This window comes from Chiloscyllium punctatum, chromosome 1 (assembly GCF_047496795.1).
Source record: "Chiloscyllium punctatum isolate Juve2018m chromosome 1, sChiPun1.3, whole genome shotgun sequence".
Lineage (NCBI taxonomy): Eukaryota > Metazoa > Chordata > Chondrichthyes > Orectolobiformes > Hemiscylliidae > Chiloscyllium > Chiloscyllium punctatum.
The window spans coordinates 170,966,846-170,991,922 of NC_092739.1; the positions used below are offsets into that span (position 1 = coordinate 170,966,846).

Here is a 25,077-nt window from a genome sequence, read left to right on the forward strand (position 1 = left end):
TGGTAGTGTGTCAGTGTCAGTGTCTGGGAGTGTGAGAGTGTCACTGTGAGGATGATAGTGTGTCAGTATCAGTGTCTGGGAGTGTGACAGTCTCACTGTGAGGATGATAGTGTGTCAGTGTCAGTGTCTGGGAGTGTGAGAGTCTCACTGTGAGGATGATAGTGTGTCAGTATCAGTGTCTGGGAGTGTGAGAGTCTCACTGTGAGGATGATAGTGTGTCAGTATCAGTGTCTGGGAGTGTGAGAGTGTCACTGTGAGGATGATAGTGTGTCAGTATCAGTGTCTGGGAGTGGGACAGTCTCACTGTGAGGATGGTAGTGTGTCAGTGTCAGTGTCTGGGAGCGTGACAGTCTCACTGTGAGCATGATAGTGTGTCAGTGTCAGTGTCTGGGAGTGTGACAGTCTCACTGTGAGGATGATAGTGTGTCAGTGTCAGTGTCTGGGAGTGTGACAGTCTCACTGTGAGGATGGTAGTGTGTCAGTATCAGTGTCTGGGAGTGTGACAGTCTCACTGTGAGGATGATAGTGTGTCAGTATCAGTGTCTGGGAGTGTGACAGTCTCACTGTGAGGATGATAGTGTGTCAGTATCAGTGTCTGGGAGTGTGACAGTCTCATTGTGAGGATGGTAGTGTGTCAGTGTCAGTGTCTGGGAGTGTGACAGTCTCACTGTGAGGATGATAGTGTGTCAGTATCAGTGTCTGGGAGTGTGACAGTCTCATTGTGAGGATGGTAGTGTGTCAGTGTCAGTGTCTGGGAGTGTGACAGTCTCACTGTGAGGATGATAGTGTGTCAGTGTCAGTGTCTGGGAGTGTGAGTGTCACTGTGAGGATGATAGTGTGTCAGTGTCAGTGTCTCAGAGTGTGATAGTCTCCCTGTGAGGATGATAGTGTGTCAGTATCAGTGTCTGGGAGTGTGACAGTCTCACTGTGAGGATGATAGTGTGTCAGTATCAGTGTCTGGGAGTGTGACAGTCTCACTGTGAGGATGATAGTGTGTCAGTGTCAGTGTCTGGGAGTGTGACAGTCTCACTGTGAGGATGATAGTGTGTCAGTATCAGTGTCTGGGAGTGTGAGTGTCACTGTGAGGATGATAGTGTGTCAGTGTCAGAGTCTGGGAGTGTGAGTGTCACTGTGAGGATGGTAGTGTGTCAGTGTCAGTGTCTGGGAGTGTGACAGTCTCACTGTGAGGATGATAGTGTGTCAGTGTCAGAGTCTGGGAGTGTGAGTGTCACTGTGAGGATGGTAGTGTGTCAGTATCAGTGTCTGGGAGTGTGAGAGTGTCACTGTGAGGATGATAGTGTGTCAGTGTCAGTGTCTGGGAGTGTGAGTGTCACTGTGAGGATGATCGTGTCTCAGTGTCAGTGTCTGGGAGTGTGACAGTCTCACTGTGAGGATGATAGTGTGTCAGTGTCAGTGTCTGGGAGTGTGACAGTCTCACTGTGAGGATGATAGTGTGTCAGTGTCAGTGTCTGGGAGTGTGAGTGTCACTGTGAGGATGATAGTGTGTCAGTGTCAGAGTCTGGGAGTGTGAGTGTCACTGTGAGGATGATAGTGTGTCAGTATCAGTATCTGGGACTGTGAGAGTGTCACTGTGAGGATGATAGTGTGTCAGTGTCAGTGTCTGGGAGTGTGACAGTCTCATTGTGAGGATGATAGTGTGTCAGTGTCAGTGTATGGGAGTGTGACAGTCTCACTGTGAGGATGATAGTGTGTCAGTGTCAGTGTCTGGGAGTGTGACAGTCTCACTGTGAGGATGATAGTGTGTCAGTATCAGTGTCTGGGAGTGTGACAGTCTCATTGTGAGGATGGTAGTGTGTCAGGATCAGTGTCTGGGAGTGTGAGAGTCTCACTGTGAGGATGATAGTGTGTCAGTGTCAGTGTCTGGGAGCGTGACAGTCTCACTGTGAGGATGATAGTGTGTCAGTGCCAGTGTCTGGGAGTGTGACAGTCTCATTTTGAGGATGATAGTGTGTCAGTATCAGTGTCTGGGAGTGTGACAGTCTCACTGTGAGGATGATAGTGTGTCAGTATCAGTGTCTGGGAGTGTGACAGTCTCACTGTGAGGATGATAGTGTGTCAGTGTCAGTGTCTGTGAGTGTGACAGTCTCTCTGTGAGGATGATAGTGTGTCAGTATCAGTGTCTGGGAGTGTGACAGTCTCACTGTGAGGATGATAGTGTGTCAGTGTCAGTGTCTGGGAGTGTGAGAGTCTCCCTGTGAGGATGATAGTGTGTCAGTGTCAGTGTCTGTGAGTGTGACAGTCTCACTGTGAGGATGATAGTGTGTCAGTATCAGTGTCTGGGAGTGTGACAGTCTCACTGTGAGGATGATAGTGTGTCAGTGTCAGTTTCTGGGAGTGTGACAGTCTCTCTGTGAGGATGATAGTGTGTCAGTGTCAGTGTCTGGGAGTGTGACAGTCTCACTGTGAGGATGATAGTGTGTCAGTATCAGTGTCTGGGAGTGTGAGAGTGTCACTGTGAGGATGATAGTGTGTCAGTGTCAGTGTCTGGGAGTGTGACAGTCTCACTGTGAGGATGATAGTGTGTCCGTAACAGGGTCTGCGAGTGTGACAGTCTCACTGTGAGGATGATAGTGTGTCAGTATCAGTGTCTGGGAGCGTGAGAGTCTCACTGTGAGGATGATAGTGTGTCAGTGTCAGTGTCTGGGAGTGTGACAGTCTCACTGTGAGGATGGTAGTGTGTCAGTATCAGTGTCTGGGAGTGTGAGAGTGTCACTGTGAGGATGATAGTGTGTCAGTATCAGTGTCTGGGAGTGTGAGAGTGTCACCGTGAGGATGATAGTGTGTCAGTGTCAGTGTCTGGGAGTGTGACAGTCTCACTGTGAGGATGATAGTGTGTCAGTATCAGTGTCTGGGAGTGTGAGAGTCTCACTGTGAGAATGATAGTGTGTCAGTGTCAGTGTCTGGGAGTGTGACAGTCTCACTGTGAGGATGATAGTGTGTCAGTGCCAGTGTCTGGGAGTGTGACAGTCTCACTATGAGGATGATAGTGTGTCAGTATCATTGTCTGGGAGTGTGTCAGTCTCACTGTGAGGATGATAGTGTATCAGTATCAGTGTCTGGGAGTGTGACAGTGTCACTGTGAGGATGATAGTGTGTCAGTGTCAGTGTCTGGGAGTGTGAGAGTGTCACTGTGAGGCTGATAGTGTATCAGTGTCAGTGTCTGGGAGTGTGACAGTCTCACTGTTCGGATGATAGTGTGTCAGTGTCAGTGTCTGGGAGTGTGACAGTCTCACTGTGAGGATGATAGTGTGTCAGTGTCAGTGTCTGGGAGTATGACAGTCTCACTGTGAGGATGATAGTGTGTCAGTGTCAGTGTCTGGGAGTGTGAGTGTCACTGTGAGGATGATAGTGTGTCAGTGTCAGTGTCTGGGAGTGTGACAGTCTCATTGTGAGGATGATAGTGTGTCAGTATCAGTGTCTGGGAGTGTGAGAGTGTCACCGTGAGGATGATAGTGTGTCAGTGTCAGTGTCTGGGAGTGTGAGAGTCTCATTGTGAGGATGGTAGTGTGTCAGTGTCAGTGTCTGGGAGTGTGACAGTCTCATTGTGAGGATGGTAGTGTGTCAGTGTCAGTGTCTGGGAGTGTGAGAGTGTCACTGTGAGGATGATAGTGTGTCAGTATCAGTGTCTGGGAGTGTGACAGTCTCACTGTGAGGATGATAGTGTGTCAGTGTCAGTGTCTGGGAGTGTGAGAGTCTCACTGTGAGGATGATAGTGTGTCAGTATCAGTGTCTGGGAGTGTGAGAGTCTCACTGTGAGGATGATAGTGTGTCAGTATCAGTGTCTGGGAGTGTGAGAGTGTCACTGTGAGGATGATAGTGTGTCAGTATCAGTGTCTGGGAGTGGGACAGTCTCACTGTGAGGATGGTAGTGTGTCAGTGTCAGTGTCTGGGAGCGTGACAGTCTCACTGTGAGCATGATAGTGTGTCAGTGTCAGTGTCTGGGAGTGTGACAGTCTCACTGTGAGGATGATAGTGTGTCAGTGTCAGTGTCTGGGAGTGTGACAGTCTCACTGTGAGGATGGTAGTGTGTCAGTATCAGTGTCTGGGAGTGTGACAGTCTCACTGTGAGGATGATAGTGTGTCAGTATCAGTGTCTGGGAGTGTGACAGTCTCACTGTGAGGATGATAGTGTGTCAGTATCAGTGTCTGGGAGTGTGACAGTCTCATTGTGAGGATGGTAGTGTGTCAGTGTCAGTGTCTGGGAGTGTGACAGTCTCACTGTGAGGATGATAGTGTGTCAGTATCAGTGTCTGGGAGTGTGACAGTCTCATTGTGAGGATGGTAGTGTGTCAGTGTCAGTGTCTGGGAGTGTGACAGTCTCACTGTGAGGATGATAGTGTGTCAGTGTCAGTGTCTGGGAGTGTGAGTGTCACTGTGAGGATGATAGTGTGTCAGTGTCAGTGTCTCAGAGTGTGATAGTCTCCCTGTGAGGATGATAGTGTGTCAGTATCAGTGTCTGGGAGTGTGACAGTCTCACTGTGAGGATGATAGTGTGTCAGTATCAGTGTCTGGGAGTGTGACAGTCTCACTGTGAGGATGATAGTGTGTCAGTGTCAGTGTCTGGGAGTGTGACAGTCTCACTGTGAGGATGATAGTGTGTCAGTATCAGTGTCTGGGAGTGTGAGTGTCACTGTGAGGATGATAGTGTGTCAGTGTCAGAGTCTGGGAGTGTGAGTGTCACTGTGAGGATGGTAGTGTGTCAGTGTCAGTGTCTGGGAGTGTGACAGTCTCACTGTGAGGATGATAGTGTGTCAGTGTCAGAGTCTGGGAGTGTGAGTGTCACTGTGAGGATGGTAGTGTGTCAGTATCAGTGTCTGGGAGTGTGAGAGTGTCACTGTGAGGATGATAGTGTGTCAGTGTCAGTGTCTGGGAGTGTGAGTGTCACTGTGAGGATGATCGTGTCTCAGTGTCAGTGTCTGGGAGTGTGACAGTCTCACTGTGAGGATGATAGTGTGTCAGTGTCAGTGTCTGGGAGTGTGACAGTCTCACTGTGAGGATGATAGTGTGTCAGTGTCAGTGTCTGGGAGTGTGAGTGTCACTGTGAGGATGATAGTGTGTCAGTGTCAGAGTCTGGGAGTGTGAGTGTCACTGTGAGGATGATAGTGTGTCAGTATCAGTATCTGGGACTGTGAGAGTGTCACTGTGAGGATGATAGTGTGTCAGTGTCAGTGTCTGGGAGTGTGACAGTCTCATTGTGAGGATGATAGTGTGTCAGTGTCAGTGTATGGGAGTGTGACAGTCTCACTGTGAGGATGATAGTGTGTCAGTGTCAGTGTCTGGGAGTGTGACAGTCTCACTGTGAGGATGATAGTGTGTCAGTATCAGTGTCTGGGTGTGTGAGAGTGTCACTGTGAGGATGATAGTGTGTCAGTGTCAGTTTCTGGGAGTGTGAGAGTGTCACTGTGAGGATGATAGTGTGTCAGTATCAGTGTCTGGGAGTGTGAGAGTGTCACTGTGAGTATGATAGTGTGTCAGTGTCAGTGTCTGGGTGTGTGAGAGTCTCACTGTGAGGATGATAGTGTGTCAGTATCAGTGTCTGGGAGTGTGAGTGTCATTGTGAGGATGATAGTGTGTCAGTATCAGTGTCTGGGAGTGTGACAGTCTCACTGTGAGGATGATAGTGTGTCAGTATCATTGTCTGGGAGTGTGAGAGTGTCACTGTGAGGATGATAGTGTGTCAGTATCAGTGTCTGGGAGTGTGTCAGTCTCAATGTGAGGATGGTAGTGTGTCAGTATCATTGTCTGGGTGTGTGAGAGTCTCACTGTGAGGATGATAGTGTGTCAGTATCAGTGTCTGGGAGTGTGAGTGTCATTGTGAGGATGATAGTGTGTCAGTATCAGTGTCTGGGAGTGTGAGAGTGTCACTGTGAGGATGATAGTGTGTCAGTATCAGTGTCTGGGAGTGTGACAGTCTCACTGTGAGGATGATAGTGTGTCAGTATCAGTGTCTGGGAGTGTGAGAGTCTCACTGTGAGGATGATAGTGTGTCAGTATCAGTGTCTGGGAGTGTGAGAGTGTCACTGTGAGGATGATAGTGTGTCAGTATCAGTGTCTGGGAGTGTGAGAGTGTCACTGTGAGTATGATAGTGTGTCAGTGTCAGTGTCTGGGTGTGTGAGAGTCTCACTGTGAGGATGATAGTGTGTCAGTATCAGTGTCTGGGAGTGTGAGAGTGTCACTGTGAGGATGGTTATGTGTTTTGTGTAAGTTAGTGACCTCTTTGGAAGTGTGAGTTATGTTCTCTCACTGTTTTTGTCATCGTGTGTGGTTTTGTTTCTTTCTGGTTGGTATCGTATCTTTCAGTGTAAAGCTGTATTCCGCTGGTTTGAAGTGTATCTACTTCAACACCAGAAGTATCCGAAATAAGGTAGATGACCTTGCAGCATGGATAGGGACCTGGGACTTCGATGTTGTGGCCATTTCGGAGACATGGATAGAGCAGGGTGAGGAATGGATGTTGCAGGTTCCAGGGTTTAGATCTTTCATTGTGAACATGGACTTTGGTAAAAGACGGGTTTGCATTGCTTTGTTCGTCAAAGACAGTATAACAGTGACTGAACAAACTTTTGACGAGGTCTCATCTACTGAGATGGTATGGGCTGAGCTTAGAAACAGGAGTGGAAATGTCACATTGCTGGGAGTTGTTTTTATAGGTGTCCACAAAGTTCCGAGGATGTGGAGGAGAGGACTGGCAAATCAGTTCTGGATAGGAGTGAAAGGAATAAGCTGGTCATCATGGGGGACTTTAACCTCCCCAACATTAACTAGAAATGCTATAACTCTCATCTGACAGATGGATCAGTTTTTGTCCAATATGTACAGGAGGGTTTCCTGACAGGATGTCGAAGGGCCGACAAAAGGGGAGGCCACACTGGATCTGGTGCTTGGTATTGAACCAGGCCAGGTGTTTGATTTAGTTGTAGGTGAGCACTTTGGAGAGAGTGACCATAATTCAGTTACGTTTAGTTTAGCGATGGAAAGGGATCGGTACATGCCACAGGGTAGGTTACAGGGGGACTTGGATAAACTGCAGAATCGGGCTGAGAGGTGGCAAATGGAGGTCAGTGCAGCTAAATGTGAGGTGATGCACTTTGGGAAGAACAAGAGGAAGGCAGAATACTGGGTCAATGGAAAGATTCTTGGTAGTGTGGATGTGCAGAGGGATCTTGGAGTTCATTTACATAGATCCCTGAAAGTTACCACCAAGGTGGACAGTGCTGTTATGAAGGTATACGGTGTGTTCGGTTTCATTGGTAGGGGGATTGAGTTCTGGAGCTGCAATATCATGCTGCGACTATACAAAACACTAGTGCGGCCTCACTTGGAATATTGTGTACAGTTCTGGTTGCCATATTTCGGGAAGGATATGGAAGCATTGGAAAAGGTGCAGAGGGGATTTACCAGATGTTGCCTGGTCTGGAGGGAAGGTCTCATGAGGAAAGGCTGAGAGACTTGGGTCTGTTCTCATTGGAGAGAAGGCTAAGAGGGGATTTGATAGAGACATACAAGATAATCAGAGGATTAGGTAGGTTAGACAGTGAAAGACTTTTTCATAGGATGATGACGTCAGCTTGTACGAGGGGGCATAACTACAAATCGAGGAGTGATAGATTTAAGACCGATGTCAGAGGTCGGTTCTTTACCATAAGACATAGGAGTGGAAGTAAGGCCATTCGGCCCATCGAGTCCACTCCGCCATTCGATCATGGCTGCTGGGCACTTCAACTCCACTTACCCACATTCTCCCCGTAGCCCTTAATTCCCCAAGACAACAAGAATCTATCAATCTCTGTCTTGAAGACATTTAGCGTCCCGGCTTCCACTGCACTCTGCGGCAATGAATTCCACAGGCCCACCACTCTCTGGCTGAAGAAATGTCTCCGCATTTCTGTTCTGAATTGACCCCCTCTAATTCTAAGGCTGTGTCCACGGGTCCTAGTCTCCTCAACTAACGGAAACAATTTCCTAGCATCCACCCTTTTCCAAGCCATGTATTATCTTGTACGTCTCTATTAAGTCTCCCCTTAATCTTCTAAACTCCAATGAATACAATCCCAGTATCCTCAGCCATTCCTCATATGTTAGGCCTACCATTCCAGGGATCATCCGTGTGAATCTCCGCTGGACACGTTCCAGTGCCAGTATGTCCTTCCTGAGGTGTGGGGACCAAAACTGGACACAGTACTCCAAATGGGGCCGAACCAGAGCTTTATAAAGTCTCAGTAGCACAATGGTGTTTTTATATTCCAACCCTCTTGAGATAAGTGACAACATTGCATTCGCTTTCTTAATCACAGACTCAACCTGCATGTTGACCTTTAGAGAATCCTCAACTAGCACTCCCAGATCCCTTTGTACTTTGGCTTTCTGAATTTTCTCACCGTTTAGAAAGTAGTCTGTGCTTTTATTCTTTTTGTCAAAGTGCAAGACCTCGCATTTGTTCACGTTGAATTCCATCAGCCATTTCCTGGACCACTCTCCCAAACTGTCTAGATCCTTCTGTAGCCTCCCCACTTCCTTAGTACTACCTGCCTGTCCACCTATCTTCGTATCATCGCCAAACTTCGCTAGAATGCCCCCAGTCCCTTCATCCAGATCATTAATATATGATGCGAACAGCTGTGGCCCCAACACTGAACCCTGCGGGACACCACTCGTCACCGGCTACCATTCCGAACAAGAACCTTTTATCCCAACTCTCTGCCTTCTGTCAGACAGCCAATCCTCAATCCATCCCAGTAGCTCACCTCGAACACCATGGGCCCTCACCTTGCTCAGCAGCCTCCCGTTTGGCACCTTATCAAAGGCCTTTTGGAAGTCTAGATAGACCACATCCACTGGGTTTCCCTGGTCTAACCTGCTTGTCATCTCTTCAAAGAATACCAACAGGTTTGTCAGGCATGACCTCCCCTTAGTAACTCCATGTTGACTTGTTCTAATCAGACTCTGCTCTTCTAAGAATTTAGAAACCTCATCCTCAATGATGGATTCTAGAATTTTACCAACAACCGAGGTTCAGCTAATTGGCCTATAATTTTCCATCTTTTGTCTTGATCCTTTCTTAAACAATGGGGTTACAACAGCGATCCTCCAATCATCCGGGACTTTCCCTGACTCCAGTGATTCTTGCAAGATCTCAACCAATGCCTCCGCTATTTCCTCAGCCACCTCTCTCAGAACTCTAGGATGTATCCCATCGGGGCCAGGAGATTTATCAATTTTAAGACTTTTTAGCTTTTCTAGCACTATCTCTTTTGTAATGACAACCATACTCAACTCAGCCCCCTGACTCCCTTTAATTGTTGGGATATTACTCATGTCTTCCACTGTGAAAACTGACGCAAAGTACTTGTTAAGTTCTCCTGCTATTTCCTTATCTCCCATCACTAGGCTTCCAGCATCAGTTTGAAGTGGCCCAATGTCTACTTTTGCCTGTCGTTTGTTTCTTATGTATTGAAAGAAACTCTTTACTATCGTTTCTAATATTACTGGCTAGCCTACCTTCATATTTGATTCTCTCCTTTCTTATTACTCTCTGTTATCCTCTGTTTGTTTTTGTAGCCTTCCCAATCTTCTGATTTCCCACTGCTCTTGGCCACTTTATAGGATCTCTCTTTTTCTTTAATACATTTCCTGACTTCCTTTGTCAGCCATGGCTGTCTAATCCCTCCCCGGATAATCTTTCTTTTCTTGGGGATGAACCTCTGTACAGTGTCCTTAATTATACCCACAAACTCCTGCCATTTTTGCTCTACTGTCTTCCCCGCAAGCCTCTGCTTCCAGTCTATTTTTGTCAGTTCCTCTCTCATGCCCTCATAATTACCTTTATTTAACTGTAACACCATTACATCCGATTTTGCATTCTCTCTTTCAAACTCCAGACTGAACTCTACCATATTATGATCGCTGCTTCCTACGGGTTCCCTTACTTTAAGATCGTTTATAAAGTCTGGTTCATTGCAAAGCACGAGGTCCAGAATAGCCTGCTCCCTTGTGGGCTCCATGACAAGCTGTTCCAAAAAGCCATCCAGTAAGCATTCCATGAATTCCCTTTCTTCGGATCCACTGGCAACATTATTTACCCAGTCCACCTGTATATTGAAGTCTCCCATGATCACTGTAACCTTGCCTTTCTGACATGCCTTCTCTATTTCCCGGTACATGTTGCGTCCCTGGTCCTGACCACTGTTAGGAGGTCTGTACACAACTCCAATTATGGTTTTTTTGCCTTTGTGGTTCCTCAATTCCACCCACACAGACTCCACATCATCCGACGCTATGTCATTCAGTGCCATAGATTTAATTTTGTTCTTAACTAACAAGGCAACCCCACCCCCTCTGCCGACCTCCCTGTCTTTTCGATAAGTTGAAAATCCTTGGAAGTTTAACTGCCAGTCCTGACCCCCCTGTAACCAAGTCTCTGTGATGCCTACTACATCATAATCATTCACTATGATCTGTGCCATTAGTTCATCTGCTTTGTTATGAATGCTACGAGCATTCAGGTAAAGCGCCTTAATGCTAACTTTCTTATCATTAGAGATATTGGAAGTCGTAAGATGTCCTAAGTTATCCTTGCTTTTTTCTGCATTCCCAGTCTGCCTCAATTTTAAATCCGCCCGGACACATGCTATCCTGCTGCTTATCTTTCCATTTACCTCCATACTCCCTGTCGCTTTCACTTTCCCTTCCCCCCAACTCAGAAGTTTAAAGTCCTACTGACCACCCTATTTATCCTCTTCGCTGGAACATTGGTACCTGATCGGTTCAGGTGGAGACCGTCCCAACGGTACAGATCCCCCCTGTTCCAAAACTGATGCCAATGCCCCATGAAGTGGAATCCCTCTTTCCCACACCAATCCCTTAGCCACGTGTTTACTTCCCTAATTTTCTTGTCCCTATGCCAATTGGCACGTGGCTCGGGCAGTAATCCGGAGATTATGACCCTTGAGGACCTGTGCTTCAATTTCCTGCCTAGTGCCTCGTAATCCCCAAACAGGTCCTCCACCCTAGTCTTGCCTATGTTGTTAGTACCAACGTGGACCGCAACAACTGAATCCTCCCCCTTCCCGCTCCAATATCCTTTCAAGCCAGTCGGAGATGTCCCGCACCCTGGCACCGGGCAGGCAACACATCATGCAAGACTCCTGATCCGGCTTGCAAAGGATCCTATCTGTCCCCCTAATTATAGAAACCCCTATAACCACTACTTGTCTATTAACTCCCCCCTCTTGAATGGCCTTCTGCACCATGGTGCCTTGGTCAGTTGGCTCATCCTGTCCAGAGCCCTTTTCCTCATCCGAACAGGGAGCAAGAATCTCATACCTGTTGGACAGGGTCAAGGGCTGAGGCTCCTGCACTCCTGAACTCAGGTTCCCCCAACCTGCCTCATTTACAGTCACACTCTGATGAGCCTGATCACTAGCTGAATGTGAATTACTTAATCTCCCAGGTGTGACTGCCTCCTGAAACAAAGCGTCCAGGTAACTCTCCCCCTCCTGGATGTGCCGCAGTGTTTGAAGCTCAGATTCCAGATCATCAACTCTGAGCCGGAGTTCTTCCAGCAACCAACACTTGTTGCAGATGTGGTCACTGCCATTCACAATGGGACCAGCCAGCTCCCACATCATTCAGCTACAGCACATCACCTGCCCAGCCATCTCTGCTTAGTTAATTAATTACTTAGTTACTTTATACAAGTTTGAGTTAGAATACTTTCTGATACCTCTCTGCTATAGTATTTCCCTAAAAAAGAATTAATATATATACACACAAAAACAAAGTTGCTGAGAAATCTGTGGACTGTGTTCATTGGGTGCCCATTCTCAGAGGGTGGTAAGGGTGTGGAATGCCCTACCTGCCAATGGAGTTAACTCAGCCACATTAGGGAGATTTAAACAATCCTTAGATAAGCACATGGATGATGATGGGATCGTGTAGGGGGACAAGCTGAGAATAGTTCACAGGTCGGTGTAACATTGAGGACTGAAGGGCCTGTTCTGTGCTGTCCTGTTCTCTGGTCTATGTTCTGTGTTAGTGTGAGGATGCTTGTGTGTCAGTGCGTGCTCATGTCTGTCAGAACAGGAGTACCAGTGTGAATAAATAAAGAAAGAGTGCAGGATACTAGGATAGAATGAGGACATGAATATTGATTCTTGACCCGGAGGTGAAATTAAGGTTTGCTGAGAAAGGGATGAAGGTGGCCGTGAGGAATGTCAGATCAGCCATGTTCCTATTCAATGTCCGGCCTGGTCTGAGAGCCCAAACATCCGACTACCGCTTTTATATCTGGGTGTCTTATCATTTGATCGGACAAAACCAGGAGATAATCGTGGAAGATAGAAATGGCACACGTTCTACAGCAATATTTTGTACACAGACAGTTGCTTGAGACTGGACTGGAACCCAGGTCTGTGGTGCTGTGAGGCACTGCAATCCACCATGCCATCTGATCAGGTGGGCAGACAGATACATGAAGTGGCAGGGAATAGAAGGATACAGAAGATGCGATTGGTTTTGAATGGCATTATGGTCAGCCCAGACATGCTGGATGAAATTGCCTGTTGCTGTTCCATGTTAACAATCTCTGCTGCCATTTCCTTTAAGACCCAAAGGTGACACAGACCATCAATTCCAACAGTTTGCTCAGTATGTTTTTTCAAGTGATGCTGATTGTTGTCAGTTCTGCCGATTCGATAAGCTTTTCACTACCTGTTACTGTCAGAGAGATACAAGAGTCCACCACCAAAACAATGAGTTTGCACATTCTCCCCGTGATTGTGTGGATTTCCTCTGGGTGCTCCGATTTCCTTCCACAGTCCAAAGATGTGCAATTTAGGTGAATTGGCCATGCTAAATTGCCCGTAGGGTTCAGGGCAGTAGTTAGGGGAATTGTAGAGTAATAGGGTAGGGGAATGGGTTTGGGTGGGTTATTCTTTGGAGTGTATCACCTATGCAGAGTATTCAAAAAGAATGGGCACCCAATGAACACAGTCCATAGATTTCTCAGCAACAAACCCAAACAAGCAGACAAAACACATCCAGGAACCCTAGCCACTCTCCCCTACATCAAAGACATCTCAGAAATGACTGCCAGACTACTCAGACCCCTTGGCATCATGGCAGCCCACAAACCCACCAACTGCTGTTCGTCATTTTTATAAATGACCTGGATGAGGGCTTAAAGGGTGGGTTAGTAAATTTGTGGACGACACTAAGGTTAGGGGAGTTGTGGATAGTGACGAAGGATGTAGTAGGTTGCAGAGAGACACAGATAGGATGCAGAGCTGGGCTGAGAGGTGGCAAATGGAGTTTAATGTGGACAAGTGTGAGGTGATTCACTTTGAATGGAGTAATTGGAATGCAAAGTACTGGGCTAATGGTAGGACTCTTGGTAGTGTAGATGAGCAGAGAGATCTCAGTGTCCATGTACACAGATCGTTGAAAGTTGCCACCCAGATTGACAGAGTTGTTAAGAAGGCATATAGTGTTTTGGCCTTTATTACTAGAGGGATTGAGTTCCGGAACCAGGAGGTTATGCTGCAGCTGTACAAAGCTCTGGTACAGCCACATTTAGAGTATTGTTTACAGTTCTGGTGATTATAAGAAGAATGTGGAAGCTTTGGAAAGGGTGCAGAGGAGATTTACGAGGATGTTAGGTAAAAACAATGACTGCAGATGCTGGAAACGAGAGTCTAGATTAGAGTATGCTGGAAAAGCACAGCAGTTCAGGCAGCATCCGAGGAGCAGTAAAATCGACGTTTCGGGCAAAAGCCCTTCATCAGGAATACATTGCCTGGTACGGAAGGAATGTCTTACAAGGAAAGGCTGAGGGACTTGAGGCTGTTCTCATTCGAGAGAAGAAGGTTGAGAGGTGACTTAATAGAGACATATACAATAATCAGAGGGTTAGATAGGGTGGACAGGGAGAGCCTTTTTCCAAGTATGGGAACGGCAAACACGAGGGGACACAACTTTAAAGTGAGGGGAGATAGGTATAAGACAGATGTCAGAGGTAGTTTCTTTACTCAGAGAGTAGAAAGGGTATGGAATGCTTTGCCTGCAATGGTAATAGATTCGCCAAGTTTAAGTGCATTGAAGTTGTCATTGGACAAGCAAATGGACGTACATGGAATAGTGTAGGTGGGATGACAAGTCAGATTAGTATGACAGGGCGGCGCAACATCGAGGGCTGAAGGGCCTGTACTGCGCTGTAATGTTCTATGTACACTAAAACAGCAGCTAATGAACTTGAAAGACCCTATATAGACAACAAGCAAAACTAATGTCATTTACAAAATACCGTGCAAGGACTGTAACAAACACTACATTGGACAAACAGGCAGAAAACTAGCCACCAAGATACATGAACACCAACTAGCCACAAAAAGACATGACCCTCTCTCACTAGTATCCTCGCATACAGATGAGGAAGGACACCACTTCCACTGGGACAACACATCTATCCGAGGACAAGCCAAACAGAGACACACATGAGAATTCCTAGAAACATGGCATTCCAACTGGAACTCTATCAACAAACACATTGACTTGGATCCCACTTACCACCCCTTAAGAAAAAGAAGAGGATATTACATTACCAAAGGAAATTATGTCACCATAGGAAATAACATCACAAACCCAAGGAAACTCAAACATAAATAGAAAGCTGCTACACCACCAATGTGTGATCCGGAGGCTCACTGATGATGTTAACTAGTATGGTGACGAAACATCCAAAAATGCACCTTCCAGCTCAGGGAGCAAGCCTACTTCCAGAACCTCAACCGGAGCTACAAATCTTCTCAAAACTCGCTAACATTAGTGACATTTAAGGAACTCTTGGATAGGACATGGAGGATAGTAAAATGAAGGGTATGTAGGTTAGTCTTATCTTAGAGCATGATAAAAGGCTGGCACAACATCGAGGGCCGAAGGGCCTGCACTGTGTTGTACTGTTCTATGTCTCTGGTCAATGGTAACCCCCAGGATATTGACAGTGGGGGAGTCAGTGATGGCAACACTATTGAAAGTTAGATTGCCCCTTATTGGAGATGGTCATTGTCTGACATTTGTGTGGCGTGAGTGTTACTTGCCACTTGTCATCCCAACCCAAGATATTGTTCCGATCGAGTCATGGAGGTCAACATGAATGGAAACAGGCCCAGTGGGCCAACTCCCCCATGCTGCCCAGTATTCACAGTTTCATCCAGTCCCATTTGCCTGGGTTTGGTCCATATCCCTCCATACCTATCCCATCCATTTACCTGTCTCAATGTTTCTTCAACTATGAAAGTGGACTTGCTTCCACTGGTACCGCCTGTTCCAGACATTCACCACCCTCTCTGTGAAATAGATCCCCCCTCTGAACCCTTCTGTAGCTCTCCCCTCTCACCTTTAACCTATTCCCTCTAGTTTAAAGACCCCTCCTACCGTGTGAAAAGGCTGTTGGCCTTTTACCTTATCTGTTCCCCTCCAAGGTTCCCTCTGTCTCCAACACTCCAGGGAAGAAAGTTCCAGCCTGTGCAGTCTCTCTTCATAATTCAAAACTCCCAGTCCAGTTGGGATCCTTGTAAATCTTTTCTGCACTCTTTCTAGTTTAATAATTTCATTTCTATAATATGGCAACCAGAACCGCATGCAGATCTTGTTATATATGAATATGATCTACTTCAGTATCTGAGGAGTTGTGAATGATGCTGAACACTGTGCAATTATCGGTGAACATCCCCACTTCTGACCTTATGGTGGAGGGAAGGTCATTGATGAAGCAGCTGAAGATGGTTAGACCCAGGACTATCCTGAGGGACTCCGATAGAGATGTCCTGGAGCTGAGATGACTGACATTCCACAACCACAACCCTCTTCCTGTGTGTCAGGTTTGACTCTAACCAGTGAAGAGTTTGCTCCCTGATACCCATTGATTCCAGGTTTGAGAAGGCTGTTTGCTGCCACACTCGGTCAAATATGGAATTGATGTCAAGGGTGAACACTATCACATCACCAATAATAATACAGCGTTTAGCACGTGTGAGAGATTGGTTTCCACACTCGCTCCTCAGTTACACGTAATTCCACGATGTGAACCCTGAACAGAATCCATCATCCACAAACCAACCTGCATAGGCAGCAGGGATGCTGGTGTTCTCAGTGTGTCTGTTTGTGTGTGTGTGTGTATATGTGTATATGTGTGTGTGTGTGTGTATATGTGTATATGTATATATATGTGTGTGTGTGTGTAGATGTATATATATGTGTGTGTGTGTATATATGTATATATGTGTGTGTGTATGTATATGTATATATGTGTGTGTGTGTATATATATGTATATGTGTGTGTGTGTATATATGTATATGTGTGTGTGTATATATGTATATATATGTGTGTGTGTGTGTATATGTATATGTATATGTGTGTGTGTGTGTGTGTGTGTGTGCGCGCCATTCAATGTCAGTCTCAGTTCATGGCAGTTCAACAGGTACATCTGGGTATACAGAAGGAGGCATTCAGCACTGGACCATTCCTGTACACCATAGAATCAAGTTTACTCATCACTTAGACAAGACTGAGAGGCTTATTGAGTTAAATTACTTACCTGCAGCACGACTGGTTTGTCCTTGTGCAGCTGTGGAAGGGAGTTCAGCTTCTGTTGTCTCCGGCCCAGCTCCTGGGGGAAGTTAGGAACAGAACAATCCTCAGTGAATGGGGTTCCCTGGACACTACACACACAGGGGCATTTGGAGGATCAGAGACAGGCTGAGCTTGGTGTGATAGTGTCAGGGTCTGTCAGGATCTGGACACATTCTGAATGTATGGGTTGAGAGTGTGGTGCTAGAAAAGCACTGCAGGTCAGGCAGCTTCTGAGGAGGAGGAAAACCGATGTTTCAGGCAAAAGCCTTTCATCAGGAATGAGACTTTTGGGTTGGGGTGGGGGCTGAGAGATAAATGGGAGGAGTTTGGAGTTGGGGAGAAGATAGCTGAGAATGCAACAGGTAGATGAAGATGGGGGAGAAGGTGATTGGAGGGTGGAGTGGATAGCTGGGACAGGTCAGGAGGGCAGTGTCGAGTTAGAGGCTTGGGACTGGGATAATGTGGGGGGAGAGGAAATGAGGAAATGGTGAAATCCAAATCAATCCCTTGTGGTTGCAGGGTACCAAGGCAGAATATGATGCATTCTTCCTCCAAGCATTGGGTGGTAAGTGTTTGGCGATGGAGGAGGCCCAGGTTCTGCATGTCCTTGGGGGAGTGGGAGGGGGAGTTGAAGTGTTCAGCCACGGGGCGGTGCGGTTGGTGGGTGCAGGCGTCCCAGGGGTGTTCTTTGAAACATTCCACAAGAAGACGTCCTGTCTCCCCGATGTAGACGAGACCCCATCGGGTGCAACAGATACTGTAGATGTCATTGAGGAGGTACACGTAAATTTCTGTCAGATGTGGAAGGATGCTTTGGGGCCTTGGACGGAGGTGAGGGGGGAGGTGTGGGCGAAGGGTTTTCAATTCCTGCGGCGACAGGGGGAGGGTGCCAGGACTGGCGTGTGGACTGGTGGGGAGTGGACCTGACAAGGTAGTCATGGAGAGAATGATTTCTCCAAAATGCAGATGGGGTGGGGAGGGAAATAGACCCCTAGTGTGGGGACTGTTTGGAGGTAGCAGAAGTGGAGAAGGAGGATGTGATCGATACAGAGGTTGGTGATCTGGAAGGTGAGGACAGGTGAGCTTCTGACTTGTTGTGTTGGGAGGGGTGGGGTTCAAGGGCGGAGGAGCGGGAAGAGAGGAGTTGCTCTTGAGGGCAGTGTTGATCACATGTGGTTTTTGAAGAAGGAGGCCATCTGGGATGTTCAAGGTGGAATTGATCCTCCTGGGAGCAGATGCAGTGGAGGTGCAGGAATTGGGAATAAGGGATGGCGTTTTTACAGGAGGCAGGGTGGGAGGAGGTCTATCTCAGGTAACTGTGGGAGTCAGTGGGTTCGTAGTAGATGTCCATGTTGAGTTTATCATTGTTGATGGAGAAGAGGTCCAAGAAGGGAAGGGAGGTGTCCGAGATGGTCCAGGTGAATTTGAGGTGAGGGCGGAAGGTGTTTGTGAAGTTGGCACACTGGATAGTGATATGAAGTTTACAATTAGACTCACAGAGCCACAGAGACATTGAATAATACAGCATGGAAACAGGTCCTTCGGCCCAAACTGGTCCATGATGACCATGGTCTCCACTCAGATAGCTCCAATTGCCCACATTTGCTCCACATCCCTCTAATCCCTTCCCATCCATATACCTAACCAAGTGTTTTGTAAATGTTGCTATTGTTCCTGCCTCCACCACTTTCTCTGGCAGCCCATTCCATATACTCACCACTCTCTGCGTGAAGAAATTACCCCTCAGGGCCTTCTTAAATCTTTCACCTCTCACCTCAAACCTATGCCCTCGAGTTTACAATTCCCCATCCCTGGGAAAAAGACTGTATCTCTTCATCCTATCCTATGCCCCTCATGGTTTTATACACCTCAATAAGGCCAGCTCTCATTCTCCTACATTCCCAGGAATAAAGTCCTATCCTGGCCAGCCTCTCCCTATAACTCAGGCCTACTACTCCTGGCGATATCCTTGTAAACCCTCTTTGCACTCTTTCCAGTTTAACTATGGCTTTCCTATAACACGGTGACCAAATCTGGACACAATACTCCAAGTGTGGCCTCACCAATGACTTATACAAGTGTAACATAACGTCCCAACTCCTGATGCCTTGACCGATGAAGACCAGCGTGCTCAATACCTTCTTCACCGCCCTGTCCAGCTGTGACACTGGTTTTAACAAACTGTATACCTGTACTCCTAGGTCCCTCTGTTCTACAACACACCTCAGGAGTTTACCATTTACTGGACAAGTCCAACCTTGGGTTGATTCTCTAAAGTGCAACACCTCAGACTTATCTGTGTTGAATTGCATTTGCCAATCCTCAGCCCACTTCCCAATCTGATCAAGATCTGTCTGTAAGTTTTGATAACCTTTCTCGCTATCACCGAAACATCCTCATTTTGTATCATCCGCAAGCCTTCTAATCCTGCCTTGTACATTCACACCAGAACTTTGATGTAAATAACAAATAAGAAAGGTCCCAGCATTGACCCCTGTGACATACCACTACTCACAGGGCTCCAGTCCGAGAAACAACCAGTTTGTGAGCTTTCCCTGGATCCCATGGACCCAACCTTCATGATTAGCCTGCTGTGCAGGGTCTTGTTAAAGACCTCAGTCATGTCCAAAAAGACAACATCCATGACCCACTCTACCCTATCCTCTTGGTTACCTCTTTGAAAAACCCGAAAAGATTTGTCAGACATGTCTCCCTGCACACAAATCCATGCTGACTATCCCCAGTCAGACCTTGACTATCCAAAACCTGTCTGATCCTGTTCCTCAGTATCCTCTCCAACAACGTACCTCCCACTGATATCAGACTCGCTGGCCTGGAATTCCCTGCTTTGTCTTTGCTCCCTTTCTTAAACAATCTGCTCGATCCTGCCTAATGGCCCCCTAACTGACCCTGCTGTAGTTTCGTACCTTAACCTGTAGGCCTGTCCTATCTTATACCATAGCTATGTTGAAACTCGGAGAGTTATGGTCACTTGACCCAAAGTGCTCTCCGACTGACTCTTCAGTCACTTGCCCAACCTCGTTTCCTACGAGGATGTTCAGGGTTGCACCCTCTCCATAATGATTTAGGAATCTTTCTTGGATACATTTGACAAGCTCCACTCCGTCTGGGTCTTTTACACTCTCGGTGGCCCAGTTAATTCATGGGAAGCAAGATGGCGTTGGATATAGTCGATTCCTTGCGAGCTCCTGCATGCAGATTTAAGTTTTGTCTAAACTCACAGGTTTGAAGCTCCTCCGATCCTAAAGCTATCTTACTGGATGAAGGCAGCAGACGACGTGGTGCCCATGACCCATCCGACCATCCTGGAAGAAGGCCAGGTCAGCCAGAGGCAGCTTACGCGAGCCCCAAGCTTGTGGCCTGCCGGAAAATGAAGGGACCGAAGAGACCTGCCCCAAGAAGGAGAACCAACACGAAACACACCTGACTCCATAAGGCACCTGCCTGACACAAAATCAACCAGAATGTACCTGGACAGCAGCCCAAACACTTGTGCTAAAAACGGGGCTGTACCTGGAGCAACAAATCAGTGGCAACTGAAACCAGGAACTAACTGGACAAAGTGGAACATGAGCAGAAACTTACCCTCTCCTCTGGATCCTAACCACACTCCCTCCAGTATAAAATACACAATAAATTACCTGCTCCACAGGGTCTGAGGAAGGTTCACTTAACGGGAAGCAGTCAGAATCCACTCAAATGTAAGAAACCTGTGAGAAAGCAGGGTAAGCATACCGGCCTGCAAGTAAGACTGAGACTGCACAGTTTCAAAACCCCCTTCCTAGCTTACTCTGAACAGATGTACAATCTCTGGAGAACAGGATGGACAAATTCAGATCACAGCTCAGCCTCCAGTGTGAACTGAGAGATTGCTGTGCTCTCGGTTTCACAGAAACCTAGCTCAACCCTTCCGTTTCCCACTGCGCACTTCAGGCTGATGGTTTTTCTATCCATCGTATGGACCGTACAGTGTCCTTGGGTAAGACAAAGGGTGGAGGGGTTTGTTTTTTAATCAACAACTTGTGATGCAGGGACATTGCAACCCTGGGCAGCTATTGTTCCCCAAACCTTGAATTCCTCACCATCAAATGCTGCCCCTTCTACCTACCAGGGGAATTTTCTGCTGCTATACTAACCAATGTGTACACACTGCCACAAGCTCTGGATGTGCTGTACTCCCCTACTAACACCCTGGAGATGGAACATCCCAAGACTCTGTTTACTGTAACTGGTGACTTCAATCAGGCCAATCTAAGGAAGGTGTTGCCTAAGTACCACCTGCCTCACCAGGGGTCTGAACGTTTTAAATCACTGCTCCACCACTGTGAAAGATGGCGACTGCTCCTTCCCCCACCCTCATTTCAGGAACTCTGACCACAATGCTGTGTTTCTTCTCCCGGTCAACCAGGAGACCCCCCCCTCGCAGATACAGGCCCAGTGCTGGTCGGAGGAGACAGAGGATCAACTCCGGGGCTGTCTGGAATCGGCTGATTGGGCTGTGTTCAAACAGGCCGCACGTACCTTGGACGGGTACATCACCACCGTCACAGACTTTATCAGCAACTGTGTGGAGGACTGCATACTGAGGGAGTCAATCCGAGTGTTCCCCAACAGGAAACCCTGGATAAAGCAGGATATACAGAACCTGCGAAAAACCAGGCGTGAGGCCTTCAGATCAGGAGACCCACTCAAATATAAGGAATCCAAGCATGATATTCGCAGAGCCATTAAGACAGCCAATGACCAATACCGATCCAAACTAGAGACCCAGACAGACCCCCGGGGACTATGGAAAGAACTGAATGACATTACAGGTTCTAAAAATAAACAGTGCAAGAAAGTAGACGATGACCCATCCCTCCCAGACTGTCTCAAAGCCTTCTATGCTCGCTTTGAGTAGAATTTTAGTGGAGACATAGCACCTATTCTGACAAGTCCTGACGAACCTATCCCAACAGAAACTGCATCAGAGATCGGATCAGTTTCCTTCGTGTGAATCCAAGGAAAGCGATGGGACCAGACGGAGCACCAGGCCATGAACTCAGGGCATGCGCAGGTCAACTGGCAGAGATCTTCCCAGACATCTTCAACCTCTCCCTGCAGCAGGCCACTGTCCCGGCCTGTTTCTAGAGGGCCAACATCATCCCTGTGCCTAAGGCAGCTCATGCAGCATGTCTCCATGACTACCGCCCAGTGGCTCTAACCTCAATGGTCATGATTAATGCCATGACCAGCTTTGAAAGACTGGTCATGGCATTAATCAACTCCAGCCTCCCCACTTCTCTTGATCCACTCTAATTTGCCTTACGGATCAACACATCCATGTCAGATGCCATATCACTTGCTCTTCACTCCTCCCCAGAAAATCTTGCCAGCAAGAACAGCTATGTAAGAATCCCACTCATTGACTACAGTTCAGCCTTTAGCACTATTATCCCCTCGAGACTGATTACTAAACTCAGTGATCTTGGACTCAGTCTCACTCTCTGCAACTGGCTCCTCAGTTTCCTGACCCACAGGCCACAATCAGTGAAGATTGGGGACAATATTTCATCCTCACTAACACTCAAGACTGGAGCCCCCCAGGGGTGCGTACTCAGCCCCCTACTGTACCCACTGTATACCCAAGACTGTGTCGCCAAATACCAGACTAATGCCATTTACAAGTTCGCTGATGACACCACCATAGTCGGTCGAATCTCAGATGGTGGCGAAACAGACAAATGGGAGGTGGAAGAGCTGGAAAAACCTCGCTCTCAATGCCGGCAAAACCAAGGATCTCATGATTGACTTTCGGAGGGATGTTACTCATGTGCCCCTTACACATTAACAGCACAGAGGTGGAATGAGTGGAGAGTGTCAAGCTCCTGGGAGTGGTCATCCACAACAAGCTTTCTTGGACTCTCCATGTGGACACACTGGTTACAAAGGCTCAACAACGTCTCTTCTTCCTCAGGCAGCTGAGGAAATTTGGGATGACGGTGAATACCCTTACCGACTTTTATAGGTGCACCACTAAGAGCATTCTGTCTGGATGTATCATTACCTGGTATGGCAACTGTACCATTCAAGATTGGAGACAGTTACAGAGAATGGTGAACTTGGCCTGGACAATCACAAAGACCAACCTCCCATCTATAGAATCCATCTACCAGGCCCACTGTCAAAGAAAGGCCACCAGCATTCTCAAAGATCCATCCCACCCTGGCAATGTTTTTCTCCAACCTCTACCATCAGGGAGAAGGTACAGAAACCTGAACACACGGACCAGCCGGTTTCAAAACACTTTCTACCCTACTGTTGTTAGAATATTGAATGGACGCACAAACTCTCAACATTCGCCTATTCCTGTGTTTTTATTATTGTTGCTGTTTATCTATAATTTACTTATCTCTGCTACTTAACTCTGTGATCTGCCTGTATTGCTCACAAGACAAAGCTTTTCACTGTGTCTCAGTACACATGACAATCAATTCAACTCATCTCCAACCAATCCTACTCTATTATTCTTACAGGTACCTACAATCTCGCTACACAGAGTCAGAGAGATGGATAGTGTGGAAACAGATCCTTCAGTCCAAGTTGTCATGTTTACCAGATATCCTAAATTAATCCAGCCCCACCTGCCAGCACCCAGCCCATACCCCTCCAAACCCTTCCTATTCATATACCCAACCAGACGCCCTTTAAGAGCTGTAACTGTACCAGCCTCCACCACATCCTCTTGCAGCTCATTCCACACATGCTCTACCCTCTGTGTGAAAATGTTACCCATTAGGTCCATTTTAAACCATGCCCTCCAGTTCTGGCCTCCCCCAGGGAAAAGACCTTGTCCACTTACCCTATCCATGCCCCTCATCATTTTCTAAACCTCTGTAAGGTCACCCCTCAGCCTCCAACACACCAGGGAAAACAGTCCCAGCCTGTTCAGCCTCTCTCTCCAGCTCAAACCCTCCAACATCCTTGTAAATCTTTTCTGAAGCCTTTCAGGTTTCAAAACACCCTTCCCCTAGTAACAGCTCGCTATTTGGGGGTCTATAATACAGTCCATAATACAATTCTTCAATCATGAGAGGCTTATTGAGTTAAATTACTTACCTGCAGCACGAGTGGTTTGTCCTTGTGCAGCTGTGGAAGGGAGTTCAGCTTCTGTTGTCTCCAGCCCAGCTCCTGGGGGAAGTTAGGAACAGAACAATCCTCAGTGAATGGGGTTCCCTGGACACTACACACACAGGAGCATTTGGAGGATCAGAGACAGGCTGAGCTGGGTGTGATAATATCTCGGACTGACAGTACCTCACATATTCTGAAAGCATGGAGGAGTGGCACTCTGTGTGTATATGATCGCGAATGACTGTCAGTTTAAGAGACTCAGTCTGAGGGTGCTTGTGTGTCAGGATGAGCAAGGGTCTGTCAGAATGAGAGTCTCAGTGTGATTTGGAGTGCATGTCACTGAGTTAGTATCTGTCAATATGAGTCTCAATGTGAGGATAATTGTGTGTCAGTGTGAGTCAGTATCTGACAAGAGGAGAGCGTGCAAATGATGATCACTGCATGTTAGTGTGAGTTAGTGCCTGTCAGTAATTGAGACTCAGTCTGAGGGTGCTTGTGAGTCAGTGTTAGTTGGTGCCTGTGAACATGGCAGTCTCTGTGTGACTAGATTGTGTGTCAATGGGAATCAGAGCCTGTCAGTGTGAGAGGCTCTGTGCAAGCAGCCCATTCCATATACTCACCACTCTCTGCGTGAAGAAGTTACCCCTCAGGGCCTTCTTAAATCCTTCACCTCTCACCTCAAACCTATGCCCTCGAGTTTACAATTCCCCATCCCTGGGAAAAAGACTGTATCTCTTCATCCTATCCTATGCCCCTCATGGTTTTATCCACCTCAATAAGGCCACCCCTCATTCTCCTACATTCCCAGGAATAAAGTCCTATCCTGGCCAGCCTCTCCCTATAACTCAGGCCTACTACTCCTGGCGATATCCTTGTAAACCCTCTTTGCACTCTTTCCAGTTTAACTATGGCTTTCCTATAACATGGTGACCAAAACTGGACACAATACTCCAAGTGTGGCCTCACCAATGACTTATACAAGTGTAACATAACGTCCCAACTCCTGATGCCTTGACCGATGAAGACCAGCGTGCTCAATACGAGTGCGAGCAGCAGCTAAGGTAAGACTGTTTGTTTTAAAAGTACTTACCGGTAGCGGGCAGCGGTGTTTTTTTTCACTCTCTCTTCACAGAAAGAGCGGGAGCAGTAGGGGGAAGTGACGACGACCAGAGAGGCAGCCGAGACCCGGAAGCAGGTAGAGCGTAAGCTTACCTGGGTAGGTTTGTTTCCCCTTTAAAAGCGCGCAGCTGAAGAACCCGAGGCACTACGGAGGTAGTGCCTCCCACCCGCCCTC

The 25,077-nt window shown here is 47.3% G+C and overlaps 1 protein-coding gene across 1 annotated transcript in view; it reads right to left on the reverse strand.

Moving 5' to 3' along the window:
* Window positions 1-25,077, reverse strand: part of LOC140480733 (uncharacterized) — a 510,142-nt gene that overhangs the window by 364,124 nt on the left and 120,941 nt on the right. Inside the window, exons 8-9 of the mRNA XM_072576020.1 lie at window positions 23,769-23,840; window positions 16,615-16,686 (exon numbers count right to left, since the gene is read on the reverse strand). Of these exons, the coding sequence (XP_072432121.1) occupies window positions 16,615-16,686; window positions 23,769-23,840 (144 nt within the window). The remainder of the gene's footprint in view (window positions 1-16,614; window positions 16,687-23,768; window positions 23,841-25,077) is intronic.